Genomic DNA, 26,109 nt, shown 5'->3' with positions numbered 1-26,109 from the left:
TTTACTGTCTGTTAGCAATGTAAGCAATCAAACAATGACACCAGTAGAAGGATTTCTTTTGAGATACCCAAAAGGAGTGGCTCCATCAATCAGTGCGGTTAATCAAACAATCACTCAATCAGACTTCCTGCTCGATTTGAATTGCTCTTTTGTATCTAAAATCCTTAGTTTATTCGCCTGTGCGACAGCCATATCAAAATATTTAATTGCAATACAAAAGAAGACATCACCCGCGCTCCTCCCCGCGAATCTCCAGGTGGGGAGTCAGTGAGGAGGTGGCCGTTTGAGGAAGAAGCCAAGAGGACGGCATTCCAGCACGTTTGAGTGCGTATAAATCAAAATATAAGAACAATATAAAGCGAAATTTAGCATCACAGCGACCGAAGTCGAGGCAGAGTGAATCGAAATGAATCAGCCTGTTCTGCAGCCGAAAAATCGGTGGAAGTCGACTCAATAACCTATGCCACATTGGTGCCACATGCACCAACGGACGGAACTTCAGGATCGGCCTGACCTGACTCATCCGCTCAAGAAGCCGGGATTGATGCGTAACTATCCCGTTATCGGAACGAAACGAGGAAGGCCCCCAGCACTGCGAAAGGGGTGCTGACAGGGAAGGACGCGGGCATCAAGCCGAGCTGAATGACTGGCGTTTCGGATCTCGGAACGGAACGCTATCGGATCGCCTTGCTCCCGGCCATATAAAAGAATCTAAGCGGAGCGTCCCGAGTCTCAGTCTAGCGCACTAGCGAGCCTCAAAAACGCACTCGAACTTGCAGTTACGGCAGCTTGCTGCGGAAGGCAAATCTCCATAAGATATAGTATAGCTAAGCAAATTAGCGAGTGTTAAACAAATTAGTTAGTGCTTCCGCTGCGTGAAAAGCTTTCCACCCAGAGTGAAAAACACAATTTAGACTGAGAGCGAGAGAAAGCTGCGCCCTCAGGTGAATCATCAGTGCATCTAACAGCTAGCCAAAAGCTTGCTAACTTCTGGCTTACAGTGCGTTAACAGTGAAGGTGAGTCCTAGCCAAACGAGCTTTACCCCAGCCCCTGTTGCTCGCCAGAAATAGGTGCTGGTTTTTTAAAAATGCCACTATCAAATAGAGTTTCATTAAGGAAATGTTATATTCTGTTAAATAATATCCAATCAATCGCCATGGGTAGTAGTACACAGTCTGCTAGTCTGGCTAGTTAATGCCAACAGAGAGCTAGTTCCTTCCTAATCCTGTTGCTCCACAATCGCATGCAAGGGACGAAGGAACAGGGGCGACCAGCTATTTTCAACCACCAGAACTAGGATTCCACCTATGGACGACTGTGTGTGTGAGCGAGTGTCGCTGGTTATTCGCGTGACTCGTAAACTAGAGGCGAACACAGACCCAGGTCTTAGCCATTAGACCCGCACACACTCGCAAGCCCCATGGAAATACAAAAGTAGGGGTGGCGAAGACGACGACGCGAACATTATTTTGCTGCCACCACATTTGCTGAAGGCGGAATGCCAGAATGGCAGAGAGCTGGAACTGAAACAGCAACAGAAACTGAAAGCCAGACGAGTCGCAATCGGAACCCGCTGTGAATCGGTCGCTATCGTCTCTCGCGGAACAAGTAGTCTTGGCCAGAAACTGGGAGTAGTGCTAGCCCCCTGGACATGAGTGTGGAGTGTGGATAGCGCCCTGCCGTAGCCAAATCCGCCCAAGTGATAGTGACTATATAGTGACTTCGCCCGCCTTATCTAACCACGAAGATCTAATCGCCATCGGTCGCAGATAAGCCCGATAAGTTCGAAGCGGCCCTGTGAAGAACCTAAAGAAAACAAAAGTCGCTTTGTGCAATATTTGCTGAAGGAGCACGGGCACCGAGCTGATTATTTCACAAATTGGTTTATGCAAATTCTGTTTGCTCAATTCGCCTGTCTGCCGTATGGTAAGTAGGTGTACCAAGTGACTCATCTCCGCCAGGGAATTCCACTTTCTCGACGGGCATCAATGGGCGAAGAGCTATCTTTGCTCGGACCTCGCATATGACATTGCGGGCGGATCACAGAGGCGGCCCAAACAATCGGCACGTAGGAGCTTTGTAACATTCCTATACATGAATACATATAATTATAGGCACATCAGATACTTCATACATACTATCGAAGCCTGACCGTGACGTGATTGAGTTTAGAAATAGTTTTTCGCACCCAAAGTCAGAGCCGCGCACTCTATTCAAATAATATACTATACAATACTATATTCATATGCAATTAGCATTATCTGCCCCATCTGTATGACAATTATATGTTCTGCTCGGCCAGGTGGCACAGTTCAAAGGCAAAAGTCAATGCGAAATCGCTTGATTCGAGGCGGCGTGGAAAAGTTCATTTCACTGCCGGCGCAGGCAACCAGCCTCAGTGCTATCGCCCTGCATCGGATCGGGATGGGGCATGGTCTAAAAATACCATAAATAGTTGTCTTTAAAGGCAGAAGAAACTCATAAATATTTCATTGTTCCGATGGCGGAGCAGCAGGCAAGCTGCATCGCACAGCAGGCGGCGACGATAAGGCAACTTGTCCACTGCCATAACAGAGGAATATTTTCGTGTATATATGGAAAGAGGCCCCACAGCCCAGAGCCCAGATCCCAGATCCCAAGCCCATGGCCCATGGCCCACAGCCCGGAGCAGATGGGCAAGCAAAGAGGGGCTGACAGCAGGCCAGATGCACTTGGTCCATGGATAATGGCAGCAACAGCATCCGATTTGTCTCACAGCCCCCGCTTTGTTCTGCCAAGTTGTGTTCTGTGGCGTTGGATGTGCCAGCTCCATAAAGCGCATCAGGAACTGTCGTGCAGGCAGAATGCCGCCCATTATCTGGCTGTCGGATTCGCTCCTCGTTCTCCAGCTGCATCCCAGCTGAACCTTTGGCTTGGGCTTCGGCTGCTAGCCAATTGCTCAGGCAGATTACTGGATTTGTTTGCGCTAGGTAGCAATTTGATTCACGTGGCCGCTGAGTCACCCCAAATTGCACTCAATTGATATTAATGGGGTGGCGCCGACGTAGGGCGAATATATTATCGATTCGCAGAAGAAGATACCCAGATGAATAGCTTATTAGCACAGGTCCGCGGGAGAGGGTGCTAATCAGGCTGTTGTAAAGGCAAATGTGTTAATCTACACGATTTATGAAGGCAAATAGATAGGCGTAGGTGCACTTTTATCAAGCACTGCTAGCTATAGGCACTTATCCTATCTTTTTACACTTAAATATTCTTGCTTTTGTGAAACATACACTTTCCGATTATCACTCATGAACTTGCGCATTACTCATATGCCCATTGAGAAACCGCTTGACCAGGGGAAATCCAGACCGCAGATTCATTCATAAAATCTTTTCGGTTAGCGGCGAGGCGTGGCAGATCGGAAGTTCACTCGAATTCGTATGCGAATTTCAAGAAACCAGATCCGCTGCGTTGTAAGCGTTTGCCCAGGGAAGCGGGGATAAGCTGTGAAGTGCCACCGATGGCGAGTGTTTCGGTGGCCGCAGCGGCTGCTGTTTGCTGGACCAGCGGCGTATGACACATGTGCGGTGATTCCAAGAAGCGGATTACTCATACGCCTCCTCTGCAGCGGAGAGGGGCGCGGGGCGCGGAAGGGACAACTTCGATTATTGGCAACAGGTTTCGGCAGTCCCCCGCCACGAAATCTGCATCTCCACCCCAGCAAGCATCGCCAGCGCCTCTGTTAGCCGCAAAAGCTCTCGGCTCCCCTCTTCGAAAGCTCCACTCACGATCGCCAGTCGTCGTCGTGCGCCAGCGAGCGCTGAAGATCAGTTGAATTTTGCGCGCAGCCCAGGGCGGATGTGTTAGCGGCGAGAAACCGAAAAAGTCACCACGATAGAATAAGAATCGCAGTTGGAGTCTAGTGCTATCTAGATAGTCGCGAAGAAAGTTATTCGAAAAGTGAAAGAGTTCAGTTTTGGGGTTGGTTTTGAGTTTTGGTTTCGAACGCGGAAGCGAGCGGGAAAATGGAAGTGCCAGCGGGCAATTAGTGCAGCCAGACATAAAGACACACTCACAGCTCGAAAACACAGCAAAACAAAAGGATTGCGACTGTGAATTATAAAGTATAAATTATAAGCAACGACAACACATCCACAGCGGAATACGCAGCGACGACAGCGACAACAAACAACAGAAAGAAACGTATGTGCCGAGAGCTAATTAATTAATTAATTAATCGTAAGTGTTGCAAGCGCATGCAGCAACAAAGGCAGCAGCGATAGTTCATTGATCTGCAACTGCATCCCACTGGCAGCCCAGCCAATTGAAAGGTCAACCAGAAGCGGGTCCGAGCCCATTAATCAGGCCTAGCCCATTGAGCACTCCGCTTCGGAGGTGAACTTGAACAGCACGGCGGATTGGGCGGTTTCGACACTGCTTGCCCAACCCGGCGTGTGATATGGCTATCACTAAGGTCAAGTTCTAGTAACACTTGGCCACTCATGCCCGAACTATGCATTTGTGACTCCCAACATAACTCCGCCGATCGCCACCATATCTTATCGCTCTCGGGAACAGTCAGCTGATAAGGTTAACAATGCCAAAAAGTCATAGCAAGTGGAATTGGGTGTCGTTGGGCAATTGGGGGGTATTTTTCAACGCACGTCAACAGGGCTGCCGATCTTGGCAAAACTGGTTGGTTGGGCGCTGGCATCCATCGCCTGACTCACGCCTCTTCGCAGAAATCCCAACTTCGAGTTTCGACTCACAGAAGATGGCCAGGAGCCGGCGAACCGGTTTGCAGCTGGCCAAATCCACCTTATCGTCAGCGAGCAGAAGCCCTGCTTGTGACCCAATTCTGAACATCGAGCACACACCCAGACGTGTGCTACATGTCGTATACGTAACCATTACGATAAACGAAACAGGGCAACTTTCGCTCTGAATGCAGTTTCGCCATCGATTGCTCCGGCCAAAGCACTCAAAACTCACTTGCTTTATTGATCTAACAGCGGGGAAATGCGTCCACCGTTATGACAACCCAGCGGATCCCCGCCTTCCTTCAACCCATCAGGCGGGTTAACCACACGGCGCTAACCTTAAACTGTCAGCCCGCCGACCTTCAACCCGGCCGAAACATTTGCCCAAAGAGAAAATGGGAATTGTTTATGGTATTTGCTTAGCGAAATTATTGTAATCAGATAAAAGCGGCGGGCCAATGGGGTGTGCGTATATTCAAAATAAATTCGCCTGTTCATTTGGCTGTTTGGCTGGATCTAGCGGCTAATTGCCTGGCATAAAACAGACTGCTAGCTGTGCCGCTCTGAAATCCCCTGCGATTAGTCAGCAACAACAAGAATGACAGGCTTAAGTGTTCAGTGTCCGCTCCAGATATATATATATATATATACGTACGATATATCATGTATTTGCCACGGTGAGCGCCACACGGCGTGTACTTGATACGACTTATCGCCGTCACTTTCGGCCACTTGCTGCTGCTTCCATTGTCACTCGGATGCCGGGCAGTAGTGGCATCGGTATCAGCATAGGTGCAAGATATATAGTGGGGTAAACATCTCCATAGACATACGAGTCTCGCGCCCTAGGTCAACACCATCCATATCAGCAGAAATACGAACGACCGCGGAAAACTGCGCTATATTTAGCAAGCCAAATATCGGAATATCAACAAGAGGCCCACAGTCCTTTACGGTTATGGCCGACCTGGTATTTACCAGTCTAAAATTAAATTCTAATTGGAGTCTAAACTTACACGGGCTGTTTATGACGTCCGAGCTGTCCAGACACCAGACCACATGACTTACCACTACCATATACCACATATATCTCGACCGATCAAAACATCGCGCACAGGACAGCTGGTGCTCCGAGGGGCTCAGCGAATGCTGGATGCTCTCGGGGATTAGGGAGACACAGATATGGTGGCGGGTTCTGCAAATATTTGGCTCTGATAAGGGGTATTCTTGGCCCGATGGCTTAATGGCTTAATCGCTTGACAAGATGTGGGAGTGCACTTTTCGGTCAGTTCGCTTGCTCCCACAACAGCAATTGTTTTTTGTTCGACCTACGTGCATAACAAGGGGTTTGCCACACAAGTGCTGTGCTATTTCTTACTACGACTACGGTACTCTGTTTGCCTCAACTGAAAACGCCGGCCACTTCCGATTGCCGTTCCACCTGCCACACAGAATGTGTGCCACATTCAACCTGTTGGAAAGTGGGATTGGGGTGGAGTGGAGTGGAGTGACTTCCGTTCGCCCTTTGCACTTGTACTTGGCCTGCTCCCTTTCCATTCGCTCTGTTCCTGTTTGCCGCTGCTTTATTACTTGGCCGGCTTTATGAAATATTAATTGACCTTTTCCCCACCTTCACCCTTTGCCTTTGCAGTGATATAAAGTTCAAAGTGCCAGCGGCAAGTGGAACCACATGACAAGTAGACGAGCCTCGGGAGCAACCCACTGCAAAACCACCAACAACAGCAATATCAGCAATAGCAGCAATAGCAGCAACAACAGCAACAACAGAAACAAAATGACAAACTGCCAAAGTTCAGTGTTCATAGTCGTAGGCACCCTGTTTTCCATCCTGGCAGCGGCTCAATCGGCACCCGTTTCCACCACCACACAGGCGGAGGTAAGTTTATGCGCAAATAATTAAGTTATTATCAGAAACTACGTTATTATAGTTCCTCGCAAATTGTTGCGACTAAATTGAATCAGACTTTTCCGTTCATCTATAATTTATATAAAAGCTTGTAGTGCAGTGGCAAAAACAGGGGATAATGGCATCTAGTATTACGAAATTCAACAGGAACGAACTCGGAATGGAAGTGAATCAGAATCGGAGACCGATTCTGAATCCGAATCGGTTTTTTGCACTTGCGGTGACGACAAATGCACGAGATAGCCGCTTTGTCTGCTCTGTCTGGCCGGTTTATACTATGTGGTCAGTTCACGAGGCTCCACTTCCGATTTGCATGACGGGCGTGCCAGGCGCTCAGAGCTCCGAGTGGCGAGCTGGATGCATTTGGGAATTATGCCCAATTTTCCGCCAGACAAAATGTTCCGTATTCACGAGTGTGTCTGTGCAACAGGCTCACGCGCATCGCAATCGCATGTCAACGGAATTTATTCCGCTCACACACTCGGCTTGGTTTTGGCCCGGCTCAGAGGTTCTGGCCTTAGCCTTAGTTGCACGGCTGGAAGTGCATGCCGCCGGCTAATTGCAGTCTGATTATCGCTATCGTTATCGCTCGTGACATTGGCCAGCGGAAAACGTGGCTGTCCACCAGGAAAACTCGCACGCCACTCACTGCCCAGCAAATCGATTCGAATGCACTCCCTGCATATCACAAACAATCCATCGCTGGCAATTTTCAAAGCAAAGTACCGCGGCTTTAAAAACACCACATATTCATAAGAAAGCACTGATTAGCATAATAGATCTAGAAATTCCCTCATTATTCCATTAGATTAAAAACCCCAAAAAACCCATAAACAAGGGCAATGATAACAATAGAAAGTATGTGAAACTGGTGTTTTTATTCCTAATTAAATGTGTTATTATTACCTGGAAGTGGTCAGATAGACCTTTCGAATGCCATTTAATTTTAGAAATGATTCAAGTGCGCCGTCTTGAGGGAAACTCCAAGTTGAAGCCCTCTTAACCTGTCATTCGCTTCAGAATGGCGCACCTGAAATGCATCAAGGGGCACCCACCAAAAAAAGTGATAACGAAACCCCATGAATTATTACTTTCGATTTGTTGAATTATTCCGCCCCGCGGCAACTTGATTTCCACGCTTTCAATTTATAAATATTTATCTGCGGTTAATTGCTTGTCATGATCGCTGTTTTGCTGCTTCGCCGAATGTAATTTGCAATTATACATTCAGCGATCCATGCGCTATCTACCCGAAGCTAATCACGTTTACTTGCCACAGACTTGCATAAATTAATTGGGAAGACGCGGAGAAGCGGACCCAGAACTTCCTGATTACCCATTTACGATCGCCGCCTCCAGCAGGCGATGATATGGATACAGTACAGCGTATCCAGCCAATCGATTCGCTTCACATCGCAGCTACTATACTATATACCAGCACGCATTAGCGCGTGCTTAACATTGATTCTAGGCTTATTTATGTTTTACGTAATCCCCGACTTCTAATTGGTATGTTGGGCGCGTTGGCCATAACTTGGCTCGTTGTCGCTGGCCAGTCGCCCCAAAAGCAGCTAAGGCGACGGTGTTACGTGTTTGTCTCTCCAATGTCAGGTTCTTTGTTCTCAGATCCCTCCCGAAGCCGATGCCAAGTGCCAAATGCTTTCCCATAAATCTCCCGGAGAATGCAAATCGTGCAGACCACCGCCGGAGCAAGGAGGCAATCGTGATTCTGCCCCATCAGATAGCACTTTCCCGATCCGATCGGAGCAGGAAAACTATCTGCTCCATCTATTTCCCAGTGAGTCATGCGCTGCGGAGCCAGTGGCGAGCATAATGGAGCTGTCAAGAGGTTAATTACTCGGCCAATGAGCGAACTCAAATTCACTCAGGCGCATTCGTCATCGCAGTGGGCGCACAAAGGCAAAAACAGAGACCCGTAGAACTTTCCTGCTCTAAATATAGCTAATCGAGTCCGGTAATTCGCCAAGTAGTTCGCACTTCTCCCCCAGCAATCCCGCTTTCGTGGCCAAAAGCAATCGATAGAGTGAAGTGTTTGCAGTTCGTATCCGAGTTTGATTGATTTGCCTATGAAATAGTTGCGTGCGACCTTCGCGAGGTGCCAAATGCACTGGCGAGCAAACAAAAGGCTGCTCCAGCCTTGCGGAGAAGCACTTGACAAACAACTGACAGTTTTTGCCGCTTGGAGCCAACATCCTTTCTCCTTTTCAGACTTCCCCAAGGTCACTCATGGCTTAGCATTTCACGCGTCTCGCCATAAACAACCCGACAACCGCCTAAAAAGGCTGCGGCGGAATGGCAGCGGCAATAAAATCCTTTTTTGCCTGACTTTGCATGAATAGCGCTTTTTATTGTCCGGTTATCTTAGCATCTTGACGCTTATTTATCGCCGTTTGAAATTAGCCACTTGGGGCAAACGGAGCTGCAAAAAAGAAGACACCTTGTGGAAATGTCAAACACATTTTGTGGGAGTTTCCCTGCCAGGCAGCCTGAACTGAGAACCGAGTTTTAAACTTTAATTTGGATGGCAAAACCAGCTGGAAGTTCTTTCAATTAATTCCCTCTCTCCCAGGTCTGAATTAAATCGAAATCGTTATACAACTTTAAGCCGCATTTCAGACTGCCGTTGGCCCAGTTTCTGTTTTGGTTTCCCCGGTCTGGTTTGCGTTCGTTATAGTTTTGAGTTTTCTTTTCAATCTGCCCAATCTGCCAGACTCCCCAATCGACTCGTTATGGAAACCCAAAAGAAATGCCGCCAAATGAGGCGCCTGCGCTTCGATTTGCACTGAGGTGCGAGGGGTGGTGATGTAATCGCCGCGCTGAAACATTTAAGCCAGTTAAGCCTGTTTGCTAGTTGGCAGCGAGATTGGACAACTCAAATTGCACACACTCGCGGTGGGAAAATCGCAGGGAAACGCAGGGAAAAGCTCCGCCATTTGCCTTTAATTGTCGCAGACACTTTCGCTTATGTGCCACGTGCCACGCAAATATGTGTGCAACTAGGTCTAGGTTTGTTTGCAGGCAGCTTGCCTTGGGAAATGGAGAAGCGGAATCCCTTCTACCTATGACCCCCGTGTGGCGGACGAAGTCAACGACCTGGCTGACCCACATACCGCATTCCTTCGCACGTAAACTAACCACGCACCCCCGAAAAACGTTGAACGAACGCCCAGAGTTTTCATTCGCCAGCTTTTCCCGCTGGGCAATAATTTTCCCATCAATTTCCATCGGGCACGTTGCCGATGTATACGATAATTGTACACAAAGCGATACTCGTTTATAATTTATGCATGTCCTGTTCTTGTTTCGACCGGAAATAAACGAGGCGGAGCAGCACGCCTCCAATTGAAATGGGTGAAAGTTCAATGACTCGGCGAAGGAGCTGCTTCTGCCATGCCATTTCCCCTGCAAAATCAAATCAACTTGGCAACTTTGCACCCGTGCAAACAGCGTTAAATATTTGAAGGTTGCACTGCGATTGTAGCATACTTTCCCGGGCTCACACACACTCCTGCAGCTCCTGGCCAAGTCGAGCTCTACAGTTCGCATTCGCTCGCAAACCCCGTGGGCCACGTCCTGCAAGTTCAACTCCTTCGGCTAAGTAAACCAGGCAAGCAGGTCAGCCAACTGAATAGATAGATACCTACCCCCCCAAACTGGTGGTTTCTGGGTGGGAGTACACATACAGAAATGTATAAATATTTATATCTACCTCGCTTCCAGCTAAAGCGAATAAGTTTTAGCCCATGTACAGATCTAACCATATGCAGGGTACTTTCAGTTAGTTTTACCTGGAGTTCTGGGTCGTGGCAAAAGCCATTCTGTGTTGACATTATTGTTCGACTGTCCGCCAAACAGCAGAGCGCAAAAAAGTGTGTCAATGTGCAATAATAAATTGAAGTGCAATTTCAACGCCCTCCGAATCGTGACCCGACTGCAGAGGCCCTCACCCCTGGAGCGCATATTATTTCCAATGATTTGCATCTGTCCGATCCAATCCCGCCGAGAATCGGTAATCACATGCAAATGCATCGCCGTGGATGCACTCCAATCATGGCCACCGAGCAGCTGCATGGGAAGCCTAGAGCGACGAGTCCCGAAAAACGCAAGCCACGTTAAGCGGGTGGCCCATCATTTCCGGTTTTGCCCCGACTTCCGTTCGCCTTGTGACGCATTGCCTTCTGTATGAAAAATGCGTCAGAAATGACTCAATTACGGACAGGTTGAGTGGTCTTTTGTTTGCTGCCAATGGGGCTATCTTATCGATGGAAGATAACCGAAAGAGCCGAGTTTTCGGCCCCGAACAATGCATTCGATTGCTGTCAGTCTGTTTGTTCTATGACAAAAGCTGCACTACAATCCCCCTGGCATGGCACCTTCTCGATAATCAAGAGGTTCGTGCCCGCCAAAGGGGAGTAATTATGGTAATTGCACAAAGAGGCATGGCTAAGGTCGCAGATGAGTCGGTGGAATCGCTCCGAATCTGAATGGGAACCTGGACTTGGAGTGGATCTGCATCTGTCAGGAGATGAGTGACAGATACTCTCCACTCGAACCGTGCTTTGTTTACAGTTCGTTTACCTTTCGAGGCACGGACCGGAGCCAGCTGATCGGTGGCGAAGAGCAAAGACTGGTAGCCAACCCACCCAGCAAAAGATCACAGAGCCACTGGCAGCAGACGCGACTCGAATACTCAAGACTCCAGCGAAATGTTTACTTCCTCGCAGGCGGAAAGAACACAATAAAATTAACAGTCAGCTGGCATTATGCAAGATTCGGCAAATCATTATACAACATGTACTATATACTATATATGTGTGTACATATGTGAGCGGCGGCATTAAGTCATTAAGAATGTGCGACACATAAACGGCCGGGGAACCTGATGCCCATGCCAAGTCGAAAATCGTATTATCGCACTGCCGAAACGTCAAGCGCATAAAACAAGCGGCTGTAAGACAGTTTGCCGTTGTAATTGGCCAGAAAGCAAATTCCATGTAGCTAGATAGCTAGATAGCTAGATAGTTAGATAGTTAGTGAACACTTAACGGTTGAGATAACCTCGCATTGTTCTCCGATCGCAGTGCACTTCCCTGATGGGCAAACCGTTTTCATTCGATGTCTCAATGTTACAATTTACAATTTACAATCAGCCAGTGATCGCTTCCTTAAAGCTGCCGATGCTTGATGATCGATTAGGCGTTTTCACACCTTTCCCAGTCACGTCGCATTCGCAGTTCATCCGTATGGCTGCGGGGGCTGCATGCATATGAAGCATACGACAGGTGCCCCTTTCCCCTCCGGTTTATTTATATGAAGTGGAAGCCAGTGAGGCGGTCGTAAATTATGCAAGTCAGATGGAAAGGAAAGGCGATCGAGTCGCCAGGACTAATCTGATTGTCATAAATCAAGTTGGCCGCGACGGGTGGCCATCGGTCGCAGCCCATTGATCTTCGCCAGCTGTCCCTAAACCTTCCTTCCTCCCTCCTTCCAGATCTACCTGTCCCAGTTCGGCTATCTACCCGCCTCTGCCCGCAATCCCGCCAGCAGTGGGCTGCACGACCAGCGGACCTGGGTGAGTGCCATCGAGGAGTTCCAGAGCTTCGCGGGACTGAACATCACCGGCGAGCTGGACGCGGAGACCATGAAGCTGATGTCCCTGCCTCGCTGCGGAGTTCGGGACCGCGTCGGCACCGGCGACAGCCGCTCCAAGCGGTACGCCCTGCAGGGCAGTCGCTGGCGTGTGAAGAACCTCACCTACAAGATCTCCAAGTACCCCAAGCGGCTGAAGCGAGTCGATGTGGACGCGGAGATCGGTCGCGCATTCGCCGTGTGGTCCGAGGACACCGACCTGACCTTCACCAGGAAGACCTCCGGCCCCGTGCACATCGAGATCAAGTGAGTAGCCTAAAAGCCTTTATTAAATACAATTGCCAATCTTCCTCTCCTTCCTCTTCCTTACTCCCAGGTTCGTGGAGAGCGAGCATGGAGACGGCGATGCCTTTGACGGTCAGGGTGGCACCCTGGCGCACGCCTTCTTCCCTGTCTTTGGCGGAGATGCCCACTTTGACGACGCGGAACTGTGGACCATTGGCACGCCTCGAGGCACCAATCTGTTCCAGGTGGCCGCCCACGAGTTCGGTCACTCCTTGGGACTGTCCCACTCCGATCAGAGCTCCGCTCTGATGGCGCCCTTCTATCGCGGCTTTGAACCCGTCTTCAAGTTGGACGAGGACGACAAGGCGGCCATCCAGTCACTGTACGGACGCAAAACAAACCAGCTGAGGCCCACCAACGTGTACCCGGCCACCACACAGCGGCCATACTCTCCTCCAAAGGTGCCACTGGACGACTCCATCTGCAAGGACTCCAAGGTAGACACGCTCTTCAACTCGGCGCAGGGCGAGACCTACGCCTTCAAGGGCGACAAGTACTACAAGCTGACCACGGACTCCGTGGAGGAGGGCTACCCGCAGCTCATCTCCAAGGGCTGGCCGGGATTGCCGGGCAACATCGATGCGGCGTTCACCTACAAGAACGGCAAGACGTACTTCTTCAAGGGTACCCAGTACTGGCGCTACCAAGGCCGCCAGATGGACGGCGTCTACCCAAAGGAAATCAGCGAGGGCTTCACGGGCATTCCCGACCATCTGGACGCCGCGATGGTTTGGGGGGGCAACGGCAAGATTTACTTCTTCAAGGGCAGCAAGTTCTGGCGCTTCGATCCGGCCAAGAGGCCGCCGGTCAAGGCCAGCTATCCCAAGCCCATCTCCAACTGGGAGGGTGTTCCCAACAACCTGGACGCAGCGCTGAAGTACACCAATGGCTACACGTACTTCTTCAAGGGCGACAAGTACTACAGATTCCACGACGCCCGATTTGCTGTAAGTACTGCTAGCTGGGGGGATCCCAGCAATACCCAGAACAATCCCTTATTCTTTTGGACTCCCGCAGGTTGACTCGGCCACGCCCCCCTTCCCCAGACCCACCGCCCACTGGTGGTTCGGCTGCAAGAACACGCCCTCGTCCACAGGTAATTTCGTCGACGGTTCGGACAACGAGTTCGAACAGCACTCCATGATCCCGCATGCCGACGATGGCAACGGTGATGACTTCGACGCAGGTGAGTGGGACCGACTCAGCGGTAGTTTTGTTTGAGCTCGAATCGATCTAATGGATCCACGAATGTCGAATCCCGAACTCTGAAAGTCAAAAAGATCTCATAGAAAGAAGTCTTGTATGAGTTGTTACTTAGCGAGAAGCAGTTACGAGTCATGAAATGATAATATTAATAAATCCTATCTTTATGGTATGTTTAATTAAGTTAATGTCTATGTAGTGAAATTCTATTACTCAAGTCGAATGTGTTTGTCTTTGATGCCTATGGAAGAAATACATTTATAATACCTATTGAAAAACTAATTACCAAACTGTGTGTGTCGAATGTCTTTTGCCAGTCTGTATATATATACAATATATAGCGTGTACATTATACGTATATTGTAAAATGTTACCTTCTCTTAGTCTTGATTTTGTGGTGTTTTACTTTAGTTTTGTTTCAGTGCTTGCATGCTGAGTTTTATTTGGTGAACGTACTTTTCTATAAAGTGAACCTCTAAACTTAATTTACTGAAACCAATGTTCTAATAACTTTTCAAAACTAGCTGTACTAATCTTGAAACTGACCCAACTTTGCTAATTTCATTTTCAACTAACAATGTGTTCTTTTCATTAACTTAACTAACCCATCCTTGGTAAACTTACGCTTTTGGTACTTTTGGTTTTTTGATTCTATTGAACTAACCAACTCAATTTAGCATACCATGTACAAAGATATTAAAAAGGAAAAATGAATATACGAACAACGATAATATAATACCTTGCTTACAGTTTAGTAGCCAAGTGAATATTTAAGCAATTATCTACCGCAACGACAACAACAGCAACCAAAACTACTGGTCAGTCGGTCTCACTAACTGAGGTCCCAGATCAACTCCACCGGAAACCATGTTCCTAGCCTATAAGTCACGATCGTAGCATGCGCACTTCCTAACCGCCTAACCAAAACCAATATAGCATCTGCAATAGTTACTAACTGGCTAACCCCAAGAACAAGCAACACTATCTGTTAAACACCACAAATTCCGAAAATGGAAACCCCCCAAAAGAACACCCCACATATGGTCTAAGCTATCTAGTTCCGTACTTCCGTAGCACTAAGTATTTATCTAGATATGGTACTGTTAATATTTGATCTTCCACTCCCCGAACTAAACTCTATACCCTGTAGTCGAAATCGCAGAACCTCGAACCATGTTTATGCGTAACCGTTTCCTTGTTTTGGCACCCTCGGCACAAAATTCCGAATGGCTAGTGGCTGGGTTGAGCCGCACCTAAACCACCCACTCACTCTCCAACCACCCACTGTACCCACTCTACCCACACCACCCAACACACACTCACACACCCACACACCCAAGTAATTGCATGAACAACTCAAATTGTACTAACACGGAGCAAACAAAAGATTCCCACCTGCATGGCACGGAAAGTCGGAGGTATTGTAAGAATGCTGGATATATGGGCTCTCTAAGTGATATGTGATCCACTCCCGTTATGACCCAATCTCACTTAACACTCGCATGCACGTGCCCGGCCCATAATCGTCTAATTTGCATTCAACAAGAGCCGAACAATCCCAATGTATTCGTATTCGTCATTGTCATCTGTCTGTATGTACGTATGTATATTTCTTGCAGGCTTTAAGAGACGCGGATACAAAAACAAGAACAATTAACCACAGCACACATCCAGAAAGCACAACAGCAACAACAACAGCCGAACAAACCGAACATCAACTCCATAACAGCCCACACCACCACCACCACCCCCACCACATCCACATACATAAGACTCATGGCGCAGAAGAATCACAAAGCGAATGAGCCGCCATAGCACATGGCATTCGGGCTTCTGGCTGCTACTGTCTTTTTTCTGCTCTCCCGCCTCTTCTCCCGTACATACATGTGTATCTTGTGTGTAGTTGTAGTGTGGCAATGCTGGTTCTTCCTGCTCACACGTAGTATCATCCTGTTGTAGACTGCTAGACCCCATCGCATCGCACATCCCGCCCTCCCAGAACGCAACCTTGATGTTGCTGCATCCCGAGAATTGCTTTATGGTTTTATTCAACACTTTTGTTCTTTAAACGAATATTTTTATTTGCGGCTCCCAAACTCGCACCGATCTACGCAGCACCGCAAGTGCCGAGTCTGAATCCCAACCCGAATCAGGGCATTCTGCCCAGCTGGATGTGGGGCCTGACGAACAGATTCTTCTAGTCTAGAGGATCTGGTGCTCATCCGTGTGTTGTAGCCAGTCCCGTTGTAATTTGCCAGCATTAGTGTAATCCATCGCCCGCATGAGTGATCTCTGTCTGAATAAAGTAAACCATCAATCGAAACATACAAAACATGCCACGCCCACGAACTGCGCCGCCTGCCGAAACGCCAAACCAAGCCAAATAGAAAGAAACGAGTTTACAGAGTGAAGAGTATGTTACATCAATTATTTTAATTTGATCCCCCTAAGTTACTTAAGTTATACCTACGTTCTGTTCCGTTTTTTTAGCTTATTTGCCCCCCGCCCCCTACCAAGTCACGCCCCTAAAATACAATATCCAATACCAAATCTTATTTAGCTTAGATCTAAGCCGTTTCTGCACCACAGAACATCCTCCTGAACAGCTTGGCGAGAAACTAACTAACTTGACTTTCCAAATCCCTGTTTCCCTTAGCCGTGGGCGATCACCAGTCCAACGACGAGCCGATAGTTCCGGAAGTGGCCGAGCGAACCGGAAACGGAGCCATGTCCCAGTCCAAGCTGACGAGCAGCTCCGCCGTGAGCACCGTGATCACCACCATCCTGATGTGCCTCGTCTCCAAGCTCATCGTTAGCTAAAAGAGCTAAGAGATACCAGCGACCTGCGGGCAGTGCATTTGTGAACCTTAGGATCAACGCTAGCCACTCGAGTAAAGTTTCCGAAATTTTACTGCACGTTGGACACCGGAGTGCTTGAAATTCAAATGTTACGCACATCATATCGAATACGATGAGAGGAAATCCAAAAAAGAATAATGAAAACACACAAATTGAAATCGAACAGAATATCAATTGTAAATTGAGCGATCAGCATGTGACACAGGTGCCTTATCAAATACTTTTGTTGTTGTGTAAATAAAATCAGCCTTAAATATAATGAAATAGTTTATAACATTCCGCATTCAAGCCACAAAACGATCAGAAGTCATACCAAACCAGAAGTTCTCTACGTAGTAAGCTGTTTTGGTAATGACAAATTGCGATATTAAATTTAACGAGCCATATGCAAGGAATTGGAGAGAACCAAACAAAAATTAAATACTGAGCATTGAACGTAATTTAGTTTAGATATAATTGTTAATGTCGGCACATGGGAAAGGAGCTCCGCGTGTTCCTCCAGCTGTGCTGCAATTTCGCAAACGCAAGTGTTTTAAGTTTACAGAACGATACGTGACTTGACCATATATAAACTAATATGAAAATCATCATCGAGGACATATGATTATTATATAAGTGATATTTAAGACAGTCCATTAAACGATATTTCTTCGGGTTTAATATTTAAAACCGAAATATTATTTAACTTACGTATTATTATGTATTATTACTATTATATACCATAAATGTACGCTGAAATAAGAGAAACTGAACAAAAACGAAAACGAAAATACAACAAATAAAGAAACAGAAATCCAATAAAAAATAAACTAAACTATTATTCTTAGTCGTCTACGACGAGCAATTTGGTACACTGTAGCATGACAGATTAAGGATCAGGATCGCGTTCCAGTTGAGCATAGAGCTCCTCAAGTCTGTCATCCTTCTCGTACTCGTCAGCAGTCTTCATCGCACTAGTGCCTCGTCTGAAAGGACCCGTAAACAAGCGACCAAAACAGGATCCTAACCAAGAGAAGAGGAGGAGGAGTAAGGCAAAGAACTCAATTTGGCTAATAGCATACTTTTGGCTTTCTTCTGGCTGTCATCTTGAGCTTGTGTTGTCGGCTTGGTAGCCGGTACGGGATCAGGGATGCCCAAGTAGTCGCACTCTTTCTTAATGTCACGCATTAGGTGCACCGCATTGGATCCTAGCAAACAACCTGTGGGATTCACGCTCGGCTCTACTTTCGGGGTAAGGTCAGGTATAAATGTATCTGCGAATGGAAAAGTGGTTTGTGTAAGCCGAGTATTCATATATTCAAAACAGATCAACACAGACCTTCTAAGCTGTTCTGTCTGAATTGCAAACTTTTTATAATAGCGCCGTACTCGACCATTTGACGCTTGAGCTTTTCAATCTCCCTTTCCTGTTCGTTAATCTTGTTCTTGCGCTTGCCGTCGTCCTTGCCGTTACCACTGGAATCTGAGCAGTTATCGCTGTCGCTAATTATGATAGACTCCACCGGCGGTGGAGATATGACCTTGCAGTCGGTGTTGTCGTCGTCTCCATGTGGCGATTGCAGACCCTGAAAGGAGGTGGCGCACTGCACCATGGGCATCCCGGCGCGCTTCCGGAGTCGCCGGTAGCGGACTGTGAGAGTGCGGCTGTTCAGCGGTGAGTCGACCAGCTCCTTGAACGCTTCCATGGTCTGGTCAGGTGAGGCGTAGCGCACAAAGGCGTAGCGAGCGCGCTTCTCGCGCTTCAGCACTCCGATGTCCACGCGCATGGCGTTGGCGAAGTAGGCCTTGATGGCCGATGTGGTCATGTTGAACGGTATGTTGCCCACATACAGAGAACAGGGATCAATGAACTCGGCTTGCTCCTCATCGGAGAACGGCTTAAGCTCCGCCCGAAGGTGCCCCGTACCGAAGCGCACCCTGTTTATGTCGCAGATGGTGGCCTCCACATCGGCCCCGGCCTTTAGATGGACTAGACAGTATCGTGGAGCCACACTGATGGGCAAGACCACATCCCGAATCTCCTTGGACAGTCCTGCCAGCATGGGAGCAGTAATCTCGGGATCAGGAAAGCGGATGAGCAACACCTCGGAGGCGGGTGTCTGGCCCGGTTTGTTCGTCAACTCGCGTTCCAGGGCGAGGGCCCGTAATGTGTGCTCACGACGCATTTTGGCCAGCTCCCGACGGGACAATTTGGCAGTGTCGGCTGAATGAAATTGTTGTATAAGAGTACTAGCACGTGAACGTACTATCAACTTACGTTTCTTGTCACTGGTGCTCTTCTCCAGCTCGGCGTCGTTGTCCAAATCCACGCTAGCTTTCCACGGCAGAAGTTGGCTTCCTTCGGGAGTCGGTTCGAACATATAGGACTCATTCGGTGGAGTGCATCCGTGGCCCGCGAAGGGTGCTACGTGTTTGGACAATATAACCTGACTGCCGTCGCCCCCCGACTCTTCTTTGTCACGATCCTCGGTGGTATCGAGGCGCTTGGCATCCGGACCGTCGCCGGATTCAAGGGCCGCGCGTTTTGAATCCATTTTGTTAAGGTATCAAAAATGTGGAAAAATGTGGAACGTGTTCCTAGCTAAAGTTGTGGAAACTGGAAAAGTCTGTTCTATAGCTGTGTTGTTTACCTAATGAATGTTTCCGGAAGGAGTCGGCTTCAAATCATAATTTGAGTCTGACGCAAAATTCGTAGCTGCTGCGACCTGGGGATCCGGCAACACCGACGCACAGCTGATTTTTATCCGGTGCATTCCTAAAGCACATACGTTGCCAGACCTTCTTCTTTGACAACTATCGGGCAGTGCGCTGATTACAGCACAGCTGATCACATTGCCAGACTGTTTTCAAAGACAGCATAAGAAAACACAAAATGTGTGCGGCCCTCTTACGAAGTGTTAAATTGGTTTATTTACGGCCAATATCAGCCAAACCGAATTTCCAGCGCCTGCAGTAAGGCCCATCTATTTTTCACCACAGCCGATTGAATCACTCTGCCCTCTCTCATTCAGCACCAGCAGTTTGCTCCGCAAGTGGCGGAATGCGTCCTCCGGCGAAGTGGAACGGAAGCTCCTCTTTGGCGACAGGCTACCAGATAACTATAAACTGATTTACCGGGCCCCTATCGAGAGCTACGTGACCTGGACGAAGAATATATCCACTGCCACGACCACTGTACTTGCTGTGGTGGCCGCCTATCACTATGCCACAACCATGAACTACCTGAATATGGTCCAGAAAATGGACATAGCCATTCTGGTGTCCCAGGAGTCAGATCTGTACTACTTTGTGGGTGGATTTCTGCTTATAAACCTGGCGATTCGAGCTTTTGTGGCCAAATATCCACTGAGAATATACAAGAGCTCGGAAAAGTAACTTTGAAAAGGTAGTACACGACATTCATAAGTAGTAACTAACTTTATTTTTAGATATGTGGCTGTCTATGGGTCCCAACTACCCATTGGAACTGTGAAACACTATTTTGAACGCGGTCAAATAGCTGAATACAAGAATTTTTTAAATCCTTGGAGCCACATTATGTACAGACTAGGCAACCGCTCATCGATGCTTCTGGTTGATTACTTCAAGACGCCCTCGGAGTTCCACCAACTGTTCGCGACCAAACAAGAATCGTAGACTTTTTAATTGTTGATAATTGTTAAAAATAAAATGTGAAAAACATTCCTTTGTTGAAATGTTTTTAATTTCCCGCCCATTTTCTATCGGTTATACCAGGGATGGATCTTCATTTTGGGTATTTTGCCGATCAGCTGTTTGGTTCGTTAGTTCTCATCAAGAGCTCCACGTGCAAATGGAACTTAAAAAAATGAAACCTTTAAAAGACGACGCTGCCGAATCGGAATCCCCTCCAGAAACGGGGGCCCGGAAGCGCCGCAACCCGTTTAACACACAGAGGCTCAAGGAAGAGAAGGAGCGCCGCCAGAAAAAGCGAGCGCGTCTCATCGTTCGCAACATCAGTTACAAGTCCACGGAGGATTCGCTTCGCGAGCATTTTGGGCAGTGGGGCACGCTGGAGGATGTGCACATCCTGAAACGCGGTGACGGGAAGCTGGTGGGCTGCGCCTTTGTGCAGTACGAGACCATTAACCAGGCCACCAAAGCGATCCTAAACTCCAACGGCAAGGAGCTGCTCGGGAGAAAGGTATTTGTGGACTGGGCTTTGGGCAAAGACGAGTATGTATCAAAGAACCTGAAAGACGAGGAGCCGGATGAGAAGAAGCCAAAGGTGGAAGTGAAAGAGGAAAACGGCGACGAGAAGGAAGTCAAGGAGGAAAGCGACCCGGAAGTTGGCAAGGAAGACGAAAGTTCTGGAGAGGATTCTGATGCGGAATCCGGCGAGGATGAAGAGGACGCTGAAGAATCTGAAGACGAAGAGAACGACGAAGACCATAAGGAGAACAAGGACGAATTAAAATCAAAATTGGATATCGAAAATGTCAAAAGGGAAAAGCAAATCTCCAACGACGTCCAGGAGGGCTGCACGGTCTTCATTAAAAACGTTCCCTTCGATGCAGAAGATGCCGACTTGAGAAAGGCGTGCCGCAAGTTCGGCTTGGTGAGCTACGCCATTATCAATCGCCAGGCGGTTTCTGGACACTCCAAGGGTACAGCCTTCGTTAAGTTTAAGGCCAAGGAGTCAGCGGATCTTTGTCTGCAAGCTGGAACAGAGTTTAAGTTGATGGATGAGGTCCTGGATCCTCATCCCGCATTGAGTCGCGAGGAAATGAAGTCGAAGCAGTCGCAGGAAAACAAAAAAGACGATGCCAAGGACTCACGAAACCTGTATTTGGCCAGGGAAGGTCTTATCATGGCTGGAGCGAAGGCAGCCGATGGCGTTTCTGCCTCAGACATGGCCAAGCGACATGAACTTGAGCAGGTTAAGACGCAGGTGCTCAAGAACTTGAATCGGTAAGACTGATACTTAGTACGCATGACAGGTTTATCTGTAATCCAATTGATTATCCTTCAGGTTTGTTTCCCGCAATCGCTTGTCCATTCACAATCTCCCCCAAAACTACGACAATGAAAAGCTGAAACAAATGGCTCTGACTTACACTGGCTTCCGACCCCACGAATGCCGGGTGATGAGGGAACATAAGGTGACCCCTGAGCATCCGCAGGGCAAGTCCAAGGGCTTTGGTTTCCTATCCTTTGACACACATCAGAGAGCTTTGGCCGCCCTACGGAAACTAAACAACAACCCCAATATCTTTGGAACACAGAGCGTAAGGAATTTTAGACAACTCTCGCTAACTTCACTTGCTAACTATTCACTTCCTTAGCGCCCCATTGTCGCGTTCAGTATAGAGGATCGTGCTGTGCACAAAATCAAAGAAAAGCGCACGGAGCGCTCAAAGCAGAACAATCCCACATACCAAAACAAACAGCAGGAGCGCAAGGAGCGACGCCAGCAAAAGCGCAATGGTCAGAACACCAAAACTCCGGTTCCCCAGGCAGATAATAAAAGCAAACTTCAGAAACATATTAAGAAGCTTGAAGCTTCGCGAGCAGCCAAAGCGGAGGGTAAAGTCGCGGAGAAAAAGCAGCTGAGCGATGTGCAGGGCGATTTTGTCGGCACGGCAGCCAAGCCGGGCACCTCGCTGAAGATGCGATCCAAAAAGAAGATTGTGGAGCAGGCCAAGGAACACTTGAAGAAGGTGAAGACCGAGAAGCGCAAGCAGAAGAACAAGAAGATACGCGAGTCCCACCTGGCAGAGCGCAAGGCTAATAATCGGCCCAAGCAGGGACGCAAGAAGGAAACGGATGACCTTCGGCCCCTAATTAATAAGTACAAGAACATGATTAGTGGAAATCAAGGAGGTGGCGGTGTTACGGGAGGTAAAATTAAGAAGCCTAAGCGTACCAAGTGGTACACGGAGTAGCGCTCCCTCTTCTAGGATAAGAAAAATCTTTTTAGCAATAAAACTGTAAAGGAGAAAATCGATACAGGTAACTAGCGGGAAAACTGGGACTTTTTCTTGGGATTAGAGAAGAAACATCTGCTCTGCAATGATTCTACCTGCCTGCCAAGTCGCGTATTATGCATATATAGTCTGCGTGGTGGACCAAGCTCGTTAGTATTGCATAGCAGTGCCTGTGAAGTGCGTCGTCCGCAAAAAAATAAATTATCTTCAAGATGGCTCCGCGAGAGAAAGTGGAATTTGTGCTGGTGCGTTTGGCCTTTGTTCCTTACATGTAAGCAATTAATATAAATACCCTCAAGATCGTCAGAAACTCATTCATTCCTGTCGCAGAAATCCTCTGTACCCGCGCATCAGCTACCAGATCAGAAAGCATGCTCCCACTGGATCGATCATCCAAGTGCGCGATTGGTTCGAGCACGTGATGATGCGGGAGCGCTCCAAGCTGCCCCCCGATGCGAATATACGCTACGCAGAGTGGCGCATCATCACCGGCGACATGGAGCTGTTTCAGGTGCAGGGCGTCCGCTTCGACAAGATCATGCTGGTGCTGGGCGAGGAAAACATCTCGTGGGTGTTCTATCAGAACACGCCGCTTTTCCGCCGAATCGAGGGCAGCGCCTGCTTCCCTGCTAGCTACTGCGGATGCTGCCTGAACAACCAGTACCTGGACATAATGGCGAAAATCAAACAAACTGTGTCAAGAAAAAAGATACGATGAAATAAATATATCGAGTACTAATGGAAACAAGAGTTTATATTAAGATGAACGCTTTCAAATTTCACTTGGCGCTGGCAGCTGTCTATTCCAGCCAGTGGAAGCGGGAACCGTACTTTGCTGGCGGCTTGGGGTAATCCTCGGGCAGACCGGGGGTGGCATCGGGATAGGAGACCTTCTCCTCCTTCTTTGGTGCTTCACGAGCTGATTGGATGACCTGAAAACGGAAGTGTTTAGGAGAGGTCTGGATAAAGCCTGCTGGGAAATTACCTTGGCCCGCGAAAAGTATCCATATGAGGGACGATCCCAGTCGAAGTTATCCTTGATACACTTGTCGAACACTCCCTGGGTCTTGCGGCAACTAAATAATGGATTGGCTTTGGTATATCATGATTGGAATATTTAACATTTACGGAGTGCTTACTGTGAAAAAGCCATAGTACCGCTGCTCTTGTCCAGGCAGGTGGCGTACTGCGTGAACTCCTCATGGCAGGTCTTCTTCACCTTGCGGAAGAAGTCCAGGGCGCAGCTGGTCACGGCTTTGCCCTCCGCCAAACAGGCCCGCGGGTCATCCAGCTCCTGCCGGCACAGCATAAACTCCTGAAATTACATGAAGGAAAATGTAAACAAACTGGGGGAAGTGCTTTTTGAGGTTAGGTTATATAACTAAACCGCTCGGATTTTGAAGGGGCAGCGGATGCCAGCTCCACTTCAAGCTGCATTTCACTTAAGCATTACTACCAGGAGGATTCCCTGGCAATCTGGATGTACTAACATTATTGGCCTGCTCGCATTGCTTGCCCAAATGGAAAGCGCCCGCACGTAAGGCCGCCGACGAGAGATTTAGCTCCTGGACGTTCAGCTCCGACTCCTCGGGCAGTGTTGTGTTGTTGGTGATGACCATAATTCCGTTGCAGTCCTGTGCGATCAACCAAAAACCTGTAAGGCGTTGAAATGCAATAAAAAACAAAATAATTGTAGGATTTTGTTAATTTTACGTTTGCCTACAACACAACAGCTGATTTTGATCCAGGGCTGCTAAGACGTAGCTGTCAATAAAAATTCATATCGATAGTAGAGCCGATTCACAAAGTCATCGATAACAGGCTCACAATTTGAATTAAAATGATTTCATTAATCCTATACATCTTTCTATTTTATAGTGCTGCAGCTGATCGTAATTTAAAAGTAGTTAAGTACGAGAACTCGGTTGACACCATTGTTAAGGACCTCATCGACAACTGGCAGTCGCCGCTAGTTTACCTGAAAAGCCGCGGCTACCTGCCGAAGGATGCGCCCGAAATGGATTTCCAGCAGCTGCAAGGGAACTTGGACCCAGAATTGTCGTTAAACTTAGTTGATCTCAACAAGGATTCCAAACGGGAGGCGGAAACCAAAAGCCAAGAAAATTCCATTGGGCAGATGGACCCGCGGGCAGTCCGATCGCTACAAGATCCCAAGGACCTCGAGCTGAAGAAGATGTTTCAAACGCTGTTCTCTTCGAACGACAAGACTGCCTCCGAGGAGATCAAATCCAAGCTGGGAGTGTCCTGGGATATGAATTCTTTAAAGACATCCGCCCGTATGGGTGCCAAGAAATATCTCGAGAAGTTCAACAGCAAGCGGAATAAGGGGATGTCCCTGTTGCCAATTGAATCCTCAGATGGGACACTTACTAACGAGGCATTTTCGAATTTCTCCTCATTTATACCGCATGCCTTGGAAAAGAAAAGCAACGATTCTGTGCGAAAAACCACTATCAGTAAGCCAACCTTTCTGAAGGGTGTGGCCAAGATTCTGAGCAATCCAGAAATTAGGTATAGGGACTGGGACTCCAAGCCTGCACAGGAAATCCCTTCGAAGGCCACGGGCACATAGTTTTCAAATTCATTGTTGATGATTAAATGTTCTTTTAGTAGCAAAATGGGTTAACGAAATCGCAATCAATTAGTCGGGGGAGGCTGGCCTGCTGATGCCAGAAGCAGACTCGATTGAGTAGCCGCAAATTTCATATTCATGGCTGTCTGGTTAATCTCAGCCATTTCATTAGCAGATGCGATTGAAACCCGTTTAGTGGGCTAGGCAACTTCGGCGTAGTATAAAAGGCCGACGGGCATTGTTTCATTTCAAGAAGCTGCTCCAAAATGCTGAAATATGTGAGTTCAATCGGATTTCAAACGGACTATTGTATAATTAGTCACTTCTCAACTTCAGACCCTTATCTTTGCCCTGTTCGTCGTGTTGGCCAGCTGCAGTGAGGAGGATCTGCAGGCGCAGCTTCTGAAGTCGGAGAACCTCCAGAACTTGGACGGAGCTGGGCAGTTCCAGCATGAGATCACGGTCAGCAATGGGATCCAGGTGAAAGCTCAAGGCAATGTGAACGGCATCCAGGGCGAATACTTCCTTCCCGGCGAAGATGGCAAGCAAATTCGCGTGACTTACACCGCAGATGCAACCGGCTTCCATCCGAAGGTCGAGGAGTGACCGAGTGACTTTGATATTATGGTAATCTTAACTTATAATACGGCGGGTTTTTCCATTAAATGAGTTGTGAGATAATGCGTAATGTTCCTATATAACGTTCCCCAGGTAGAACTCAGATTGAGAACTGTTGGACGCTTCAGCGTCTTTATCCAAAGGTCTGTCCAATTAGACGTTGCGCTTACAGAGCCCGTGAATGGGTCATGTAGTATGATTTCCTCATCCTACTCTCTGCTGCACAAATAAAAGGTTACCGAACAGCACTCAGCTTTATAATC

At 48.0% G+C, this 26,109-nt stretch overlaps 8 protein-coding genes across 15 annotated transcripts; 6 read left to right on the top strand and 2 right to left on the bottom strand.

Annotated features, from left to right (window-relative positions):
• The first annotated feature begins 1,563 nt into the window (after positions 1–1,563).
• On the top strand, positions 1,564–16,949 carry LOC117135558 (matrix metalloproteinase-14). 6 transcript variants are annotated; one of them, XR_004459042.1, is made up of 7 exons: positions 3,817–4,189; positions 6,398–6,643; positions 12,186–12,589; positions 12,660–13,575; positions 13,646–13,724; positions 15,947–16,244; positions 16,488–16,580. XR_004459042.1 is itself a non-coding variant. In XM_033295860.1 (6 exons), the coding sequence occupies exons 2-6, from the start codon at positions 6,437–6,439 to the stop codon at positions 16,649–16,651; spliced, it is 1,860 nt and encodes a 619-aa protein (XP_033151751.1). In that variant the 5' UTR covers positions 1,564–1,927; positions 6,398–6,436; the 3' UTR covers positions 16,652–16,949. The 6 variants fall into 6 exon arrangements, 5 of the variants coding, with proteins under 5 accessions (XP_033151751.1, XP_033151753.1, XP_033151752.1 ...); XM_033295860.1 differs by lacking the exons at positions 3,817–4,189; positions 15,947–16,244 and adding an exon at positions 1,564–1,927 and having other exon boundaries at positions 13,646–13,814; positions 16,488–16,949; XM_033295862.1 differs by lacking the exon at positions 16,488–16,580 and having other exon boundaries at positions 13,646–13,814; positions 15,451–16,040.
• A 376-nt stretch (positions 16,950–17,325) lies between these two features.
• On the bottom strand, positions 17,326–19,409 carry LOC117135560 (protein painting of fourth). Of its 2 annotated transcripts, XM_033295865.1 has the most exons (4): positions 18,948–19,400; positions 18,009–18,893; positions 17,752–17,943; positions 17,326–17,692 (listed from the first exon to the last, which is right to left on the bottom strand). In XM_033295865.1, the coding sequence occupies exons 1-4, from the start codon at positions 19,222–19,224 to the stop codon at positions 17,559–17,561; spliced, it is 1,488 nt and encodes a 495-aa protein (XP_033151756.1). In that variant the 5' UTR covers positions 19,225–19,400; the 3' UTR covers positions 17,326–17,558. The 2 variants fall into 2 exon arrangements, with proteins under 2 accessions (XP_033151756.1, XP_033151755.1); XM_033295864.1 differs by having other exon boundaries at positions 18,009–19,409.
• Positions 19,410–19,514: 105 nt separating this feature from the next.
• On the top strand, positions 19,515–20,390 carry LOC117135561. The gene is made up of 3 exons (XM_033295867.1): positions 19,515–19,642; positions 19,702–20,061; positions 20,119–20,390. Exons 1-3 carry the CDS (start codon positions 19,563–19,565, stop codon positions 20,324–20,326), a joined length of 648 nt encoding a protein of 215 aa, XP_033151758.1. The 5' UTR covers positions 19,515–19,562; the 3' UTR covers positions 20,327–20,390.
• An 80-nt stretch (positions 20,391–20,470) lies between these two features.
• LOC117136312 (RNA-binding protein 28) lies at positions 20,471–22,676 on the top strand. Its single transcript, XM_033297160.1, has 3 exons — positions 20,471–21,619; positions 21,681–21,936; positions 21,994–22,676. Exons 1-3 carry the CDS (start codon positions 20,502–20,504, stop codon positions 22,591–22,593), a joined length of 1,974 nt encoding a protein of 657 aa, XP_033153051.1. The 5' UTR covers positions 20,471–20,501; the 3' UTR covers positions 22,594–22,676.
• A 98-nt stretch (positions 22,677–22,774) lies between these two features.
• On the top strand, positions 22,775–23,396 carry LOC117136316. Its single transcript, XM_033297164.1, has 2 exons — positions 22,775–22,906; positions 22,966–23,396. The coding sequence occupies exons 1-2, from the start codon at positions 22,848–22,850 to the stop codon at positions 23,351–23,353; spliced, it is 447 nt and encodes a 148-aa protein (XP_033153055.1). The 5' UTR covers positions 22,775–22,847; the 3' UTR covers positions 23,354–23,396.
• On the bottom strand, positions 23,369–24,399 carry LOC117136315 (NADH dehydrogenase [ubiquinone] 1 alpha subcomplex subunit 8). The gene is made up of 5 exons (XM_033297163.1): positions 24,349–24,399; positions 24,126–24,289; positions 23,775–23,950; positions 23,621–23,711; positions 23,369–23,567 (listed from the first exon to the last, which is right to left on the bottom strand). The coding sequence occupies exons 2-5, from the start codon at positions 24,252–24,254 to the stop codon at positions 23,436–23,438; spliced, it is 528 nt and encodes a 175-aa protein (XP_033153054.1). The 5' UTR covers positions 24,255–24,289; positions 24,349–24,399; the 3' UTR covers positions 23,369–23,435.
• On the top strand, positions 24,393–25,337 carry LOC117136313. Its single transcript, XM_033297161.1, has one exon. It carries the CDS (start codon positions 24,476–24,478, stop codon positions 25,226–25,228), a length of 753 nt encoding a protein of 250 aa, XP_033153052.1. The 5' UTR covers positions 24,393–24,475; the 3' UTR covers positions 25,229–25,337.
• Positions 25,338–25,410: 73 nt separating this feature from the next.
• On the top strand, positions 25,411–26,082 carry LOC117136317 (pupal cuticle protein Edg-78E). Of its 2 annotated transcripts, XM_033297167.1 has the most exons (3): positions 25,411–25,506; positions 25,565–25,855; positions 25,940–26,082. In XM_033297167.1, exons 1-2 carry the CDS (start codon positions 25,495–25,497, stop codon positions 25,832–25,834), a joined length of 282 nt encoding a protein of 93 aa, XP_033153058.1. In that variant the 5' UTR covers positions 25,411–25,494; the 3' UTR covers positions 25,835–25,855; positions 25,940–26,082. The 2 variants fall into 2 exon arrangements, with proteins under 2 accessions (XP_033153058.1, XP_033153056.1); XM_033297165.1 differs by having other exon boundaries at positions 25,565–26,082.
• Positions 26,083–26,109: the final 27 nt, after the last annotated feature.

The sequence above is a fragment of the Drosophila mauritiana genome, chromosome 2R (genome assembly GCF_004382145.1).
Source record: "Drosophila mauritiana strain mau12 chromosome 2R, ASM438214v1, whole genome shotgun sequence".
NCBI lineage: Eukaryota > Metazoa > Arthropoda > Insecta > Diptera > Drosophilidae > Drosophila > Drosophila mauritiana.
This window is presented reverse-complemented; position numbering and strand designations above follow the sequence as displayed.

What these genes read in the sequence shown, in the direction of transcription:
- LOC117135558 (XM_033295860.1), top strand. Translation starts at nt 6,437, where the DNA reads ATGACAAGTAGACGAGCCTCGGGAGCAACCCACTGCAAAACCACCAAC. An exon ending in CCACCACCACACAGGCGGAG is followed by an intron (nt 6,644 to 12,185) that starts GTAAGTTTATGC and finishes CCCTCCTTCCAG; the next exon opens with ATCTACCTGTCCCAGTTCGG. An exon ending in CCCGTGCACATCGAGATCAA is followed by an intron (nt 12,590 to 12,659) that starts GTGAGTAGCCTA and finishes CCTTACTCCCAG; the next exon opens with GTTCGTGGAGAGCGAGCATG.
- LOC117135560 (XM_033295864.1), bottom strand. Translation starts at nt 19,224, where the DNA reads ATGGATTCAAAACGCGCGGCCCTTGAATCCGGCGACGGTCCGGATGCC. An exon ending in CAGACAGAACAGCTTAGAAG is followed by an intron (nt 17,944 to 18,008) that starts GTCTGTGTTGAT and finishes TTCCATTCGCAG; the next exon opens with ATACATTTATACCTGACCTT. An exon ending in CAGCCAGAAGAAAGCCAAAA is followed by an intron (nt 17,693 to 17,751) that starts GTATGCTATTAG and finishes TCTCTTGGTTAG; the next exon opens with GATCCTGTTTTGGTCGCTTG.
- LOC117135561 (XM_033295867.1), top strand. Translation starts at nt 19,563, where the DNA reads ATGTGTGCGGCCCTCTTACGAAGTGTTAAATTGGTTTATTTACGGCCA. An exon ending in CCGAATTTCCAGCGCCTGCA is followed by an intron (nt 19,643 to 19,701) that starts GTAAGGCCCATC and finishes TCTCTCATTCAG; the next exon opens with CACCAGCAGTTTGCTCCGCA. An exon ending in ATATACAAGAGCTCGGAAAA is followed by an intron (nt 20,062 to 20,118) that starts GTAACTTTGAAA and finishes CTTTATTTTTAG; the next exon opens with ATATGTGGCTGTCTATGGGT.
- LOC117136312 (XM_033297160.1), top strand. Translation starts at nt 20,502, where the DNA reads ATGGAACTTAAAAAAATGAAACCTTTAAAAGACGACGCTGCCGAATCG. An exon ending in GTGCTCAAGAACTTGAATCG is followed by an intron (nt 21,620 to 21,680) that starts GTAAGACTGATA and finishes ATTATCCTTCAG; the next exon opens with GTTTGTTTCCCGCAATCGCT. An exon ending in ATATCTTTGGAACACAGAGC is followed by an intron (nt 21,937 to 21,993) that starts GTAAGGAATTTT and finishes TCACTTCCTTAG; the next exon opens with CGCCCCATTGTCGCGTTCAG.
- LOC117136316 (XM_033297164.1), top strand. Translation starts at nt 22,848, where the DNA reads ATGGCTCCGCGAGAGAAAGTGGAATTTGTGCTGGTGCGTTTGGCCTTT. An exon ending in TTGGCCTTTGTTCCTTACAT is followed by an intron (nt 22,907 to 22,965) that starts GTAAGCAATTAA and finishes TTCCTGTCGCAG; the next exon opens with AAATCCTCTGTACCCGCGCA.
- LOC117136315 (XM_033297163.1), bottom strand. Translation starts at nt 24,254, where the DNA reads ATGGTCATCACCAACAACACAACACTGCCCGAGGAGTCGGAGCTGAAC. An exon ending in GGTACTATGGCTTTTTCACA is followed by an intron (nt 23,712 to 23,774) that starts GTAAGCACTCCG and finishes TCCATTATTTAG; the next exon opens with TTGCCGCAAGACCCAGGGAG. An exon ending in GATACTTTTCGCGGGCCAAG is followed by an intron (nt 23,568 to 23,620) that starts GTAATTTCCCAG and finishes TTCCGTTTTCAG; the next exon opens with GTCATCCAATCAGCTCGTGA.
- LOC117136313 (XM_033297161.1), top strand. Translation starts at nt 24,476, where the DNA reads ATGATTTCATTAATCCTATACATCTTTCTATTTTATAGTGCTGCAGCT.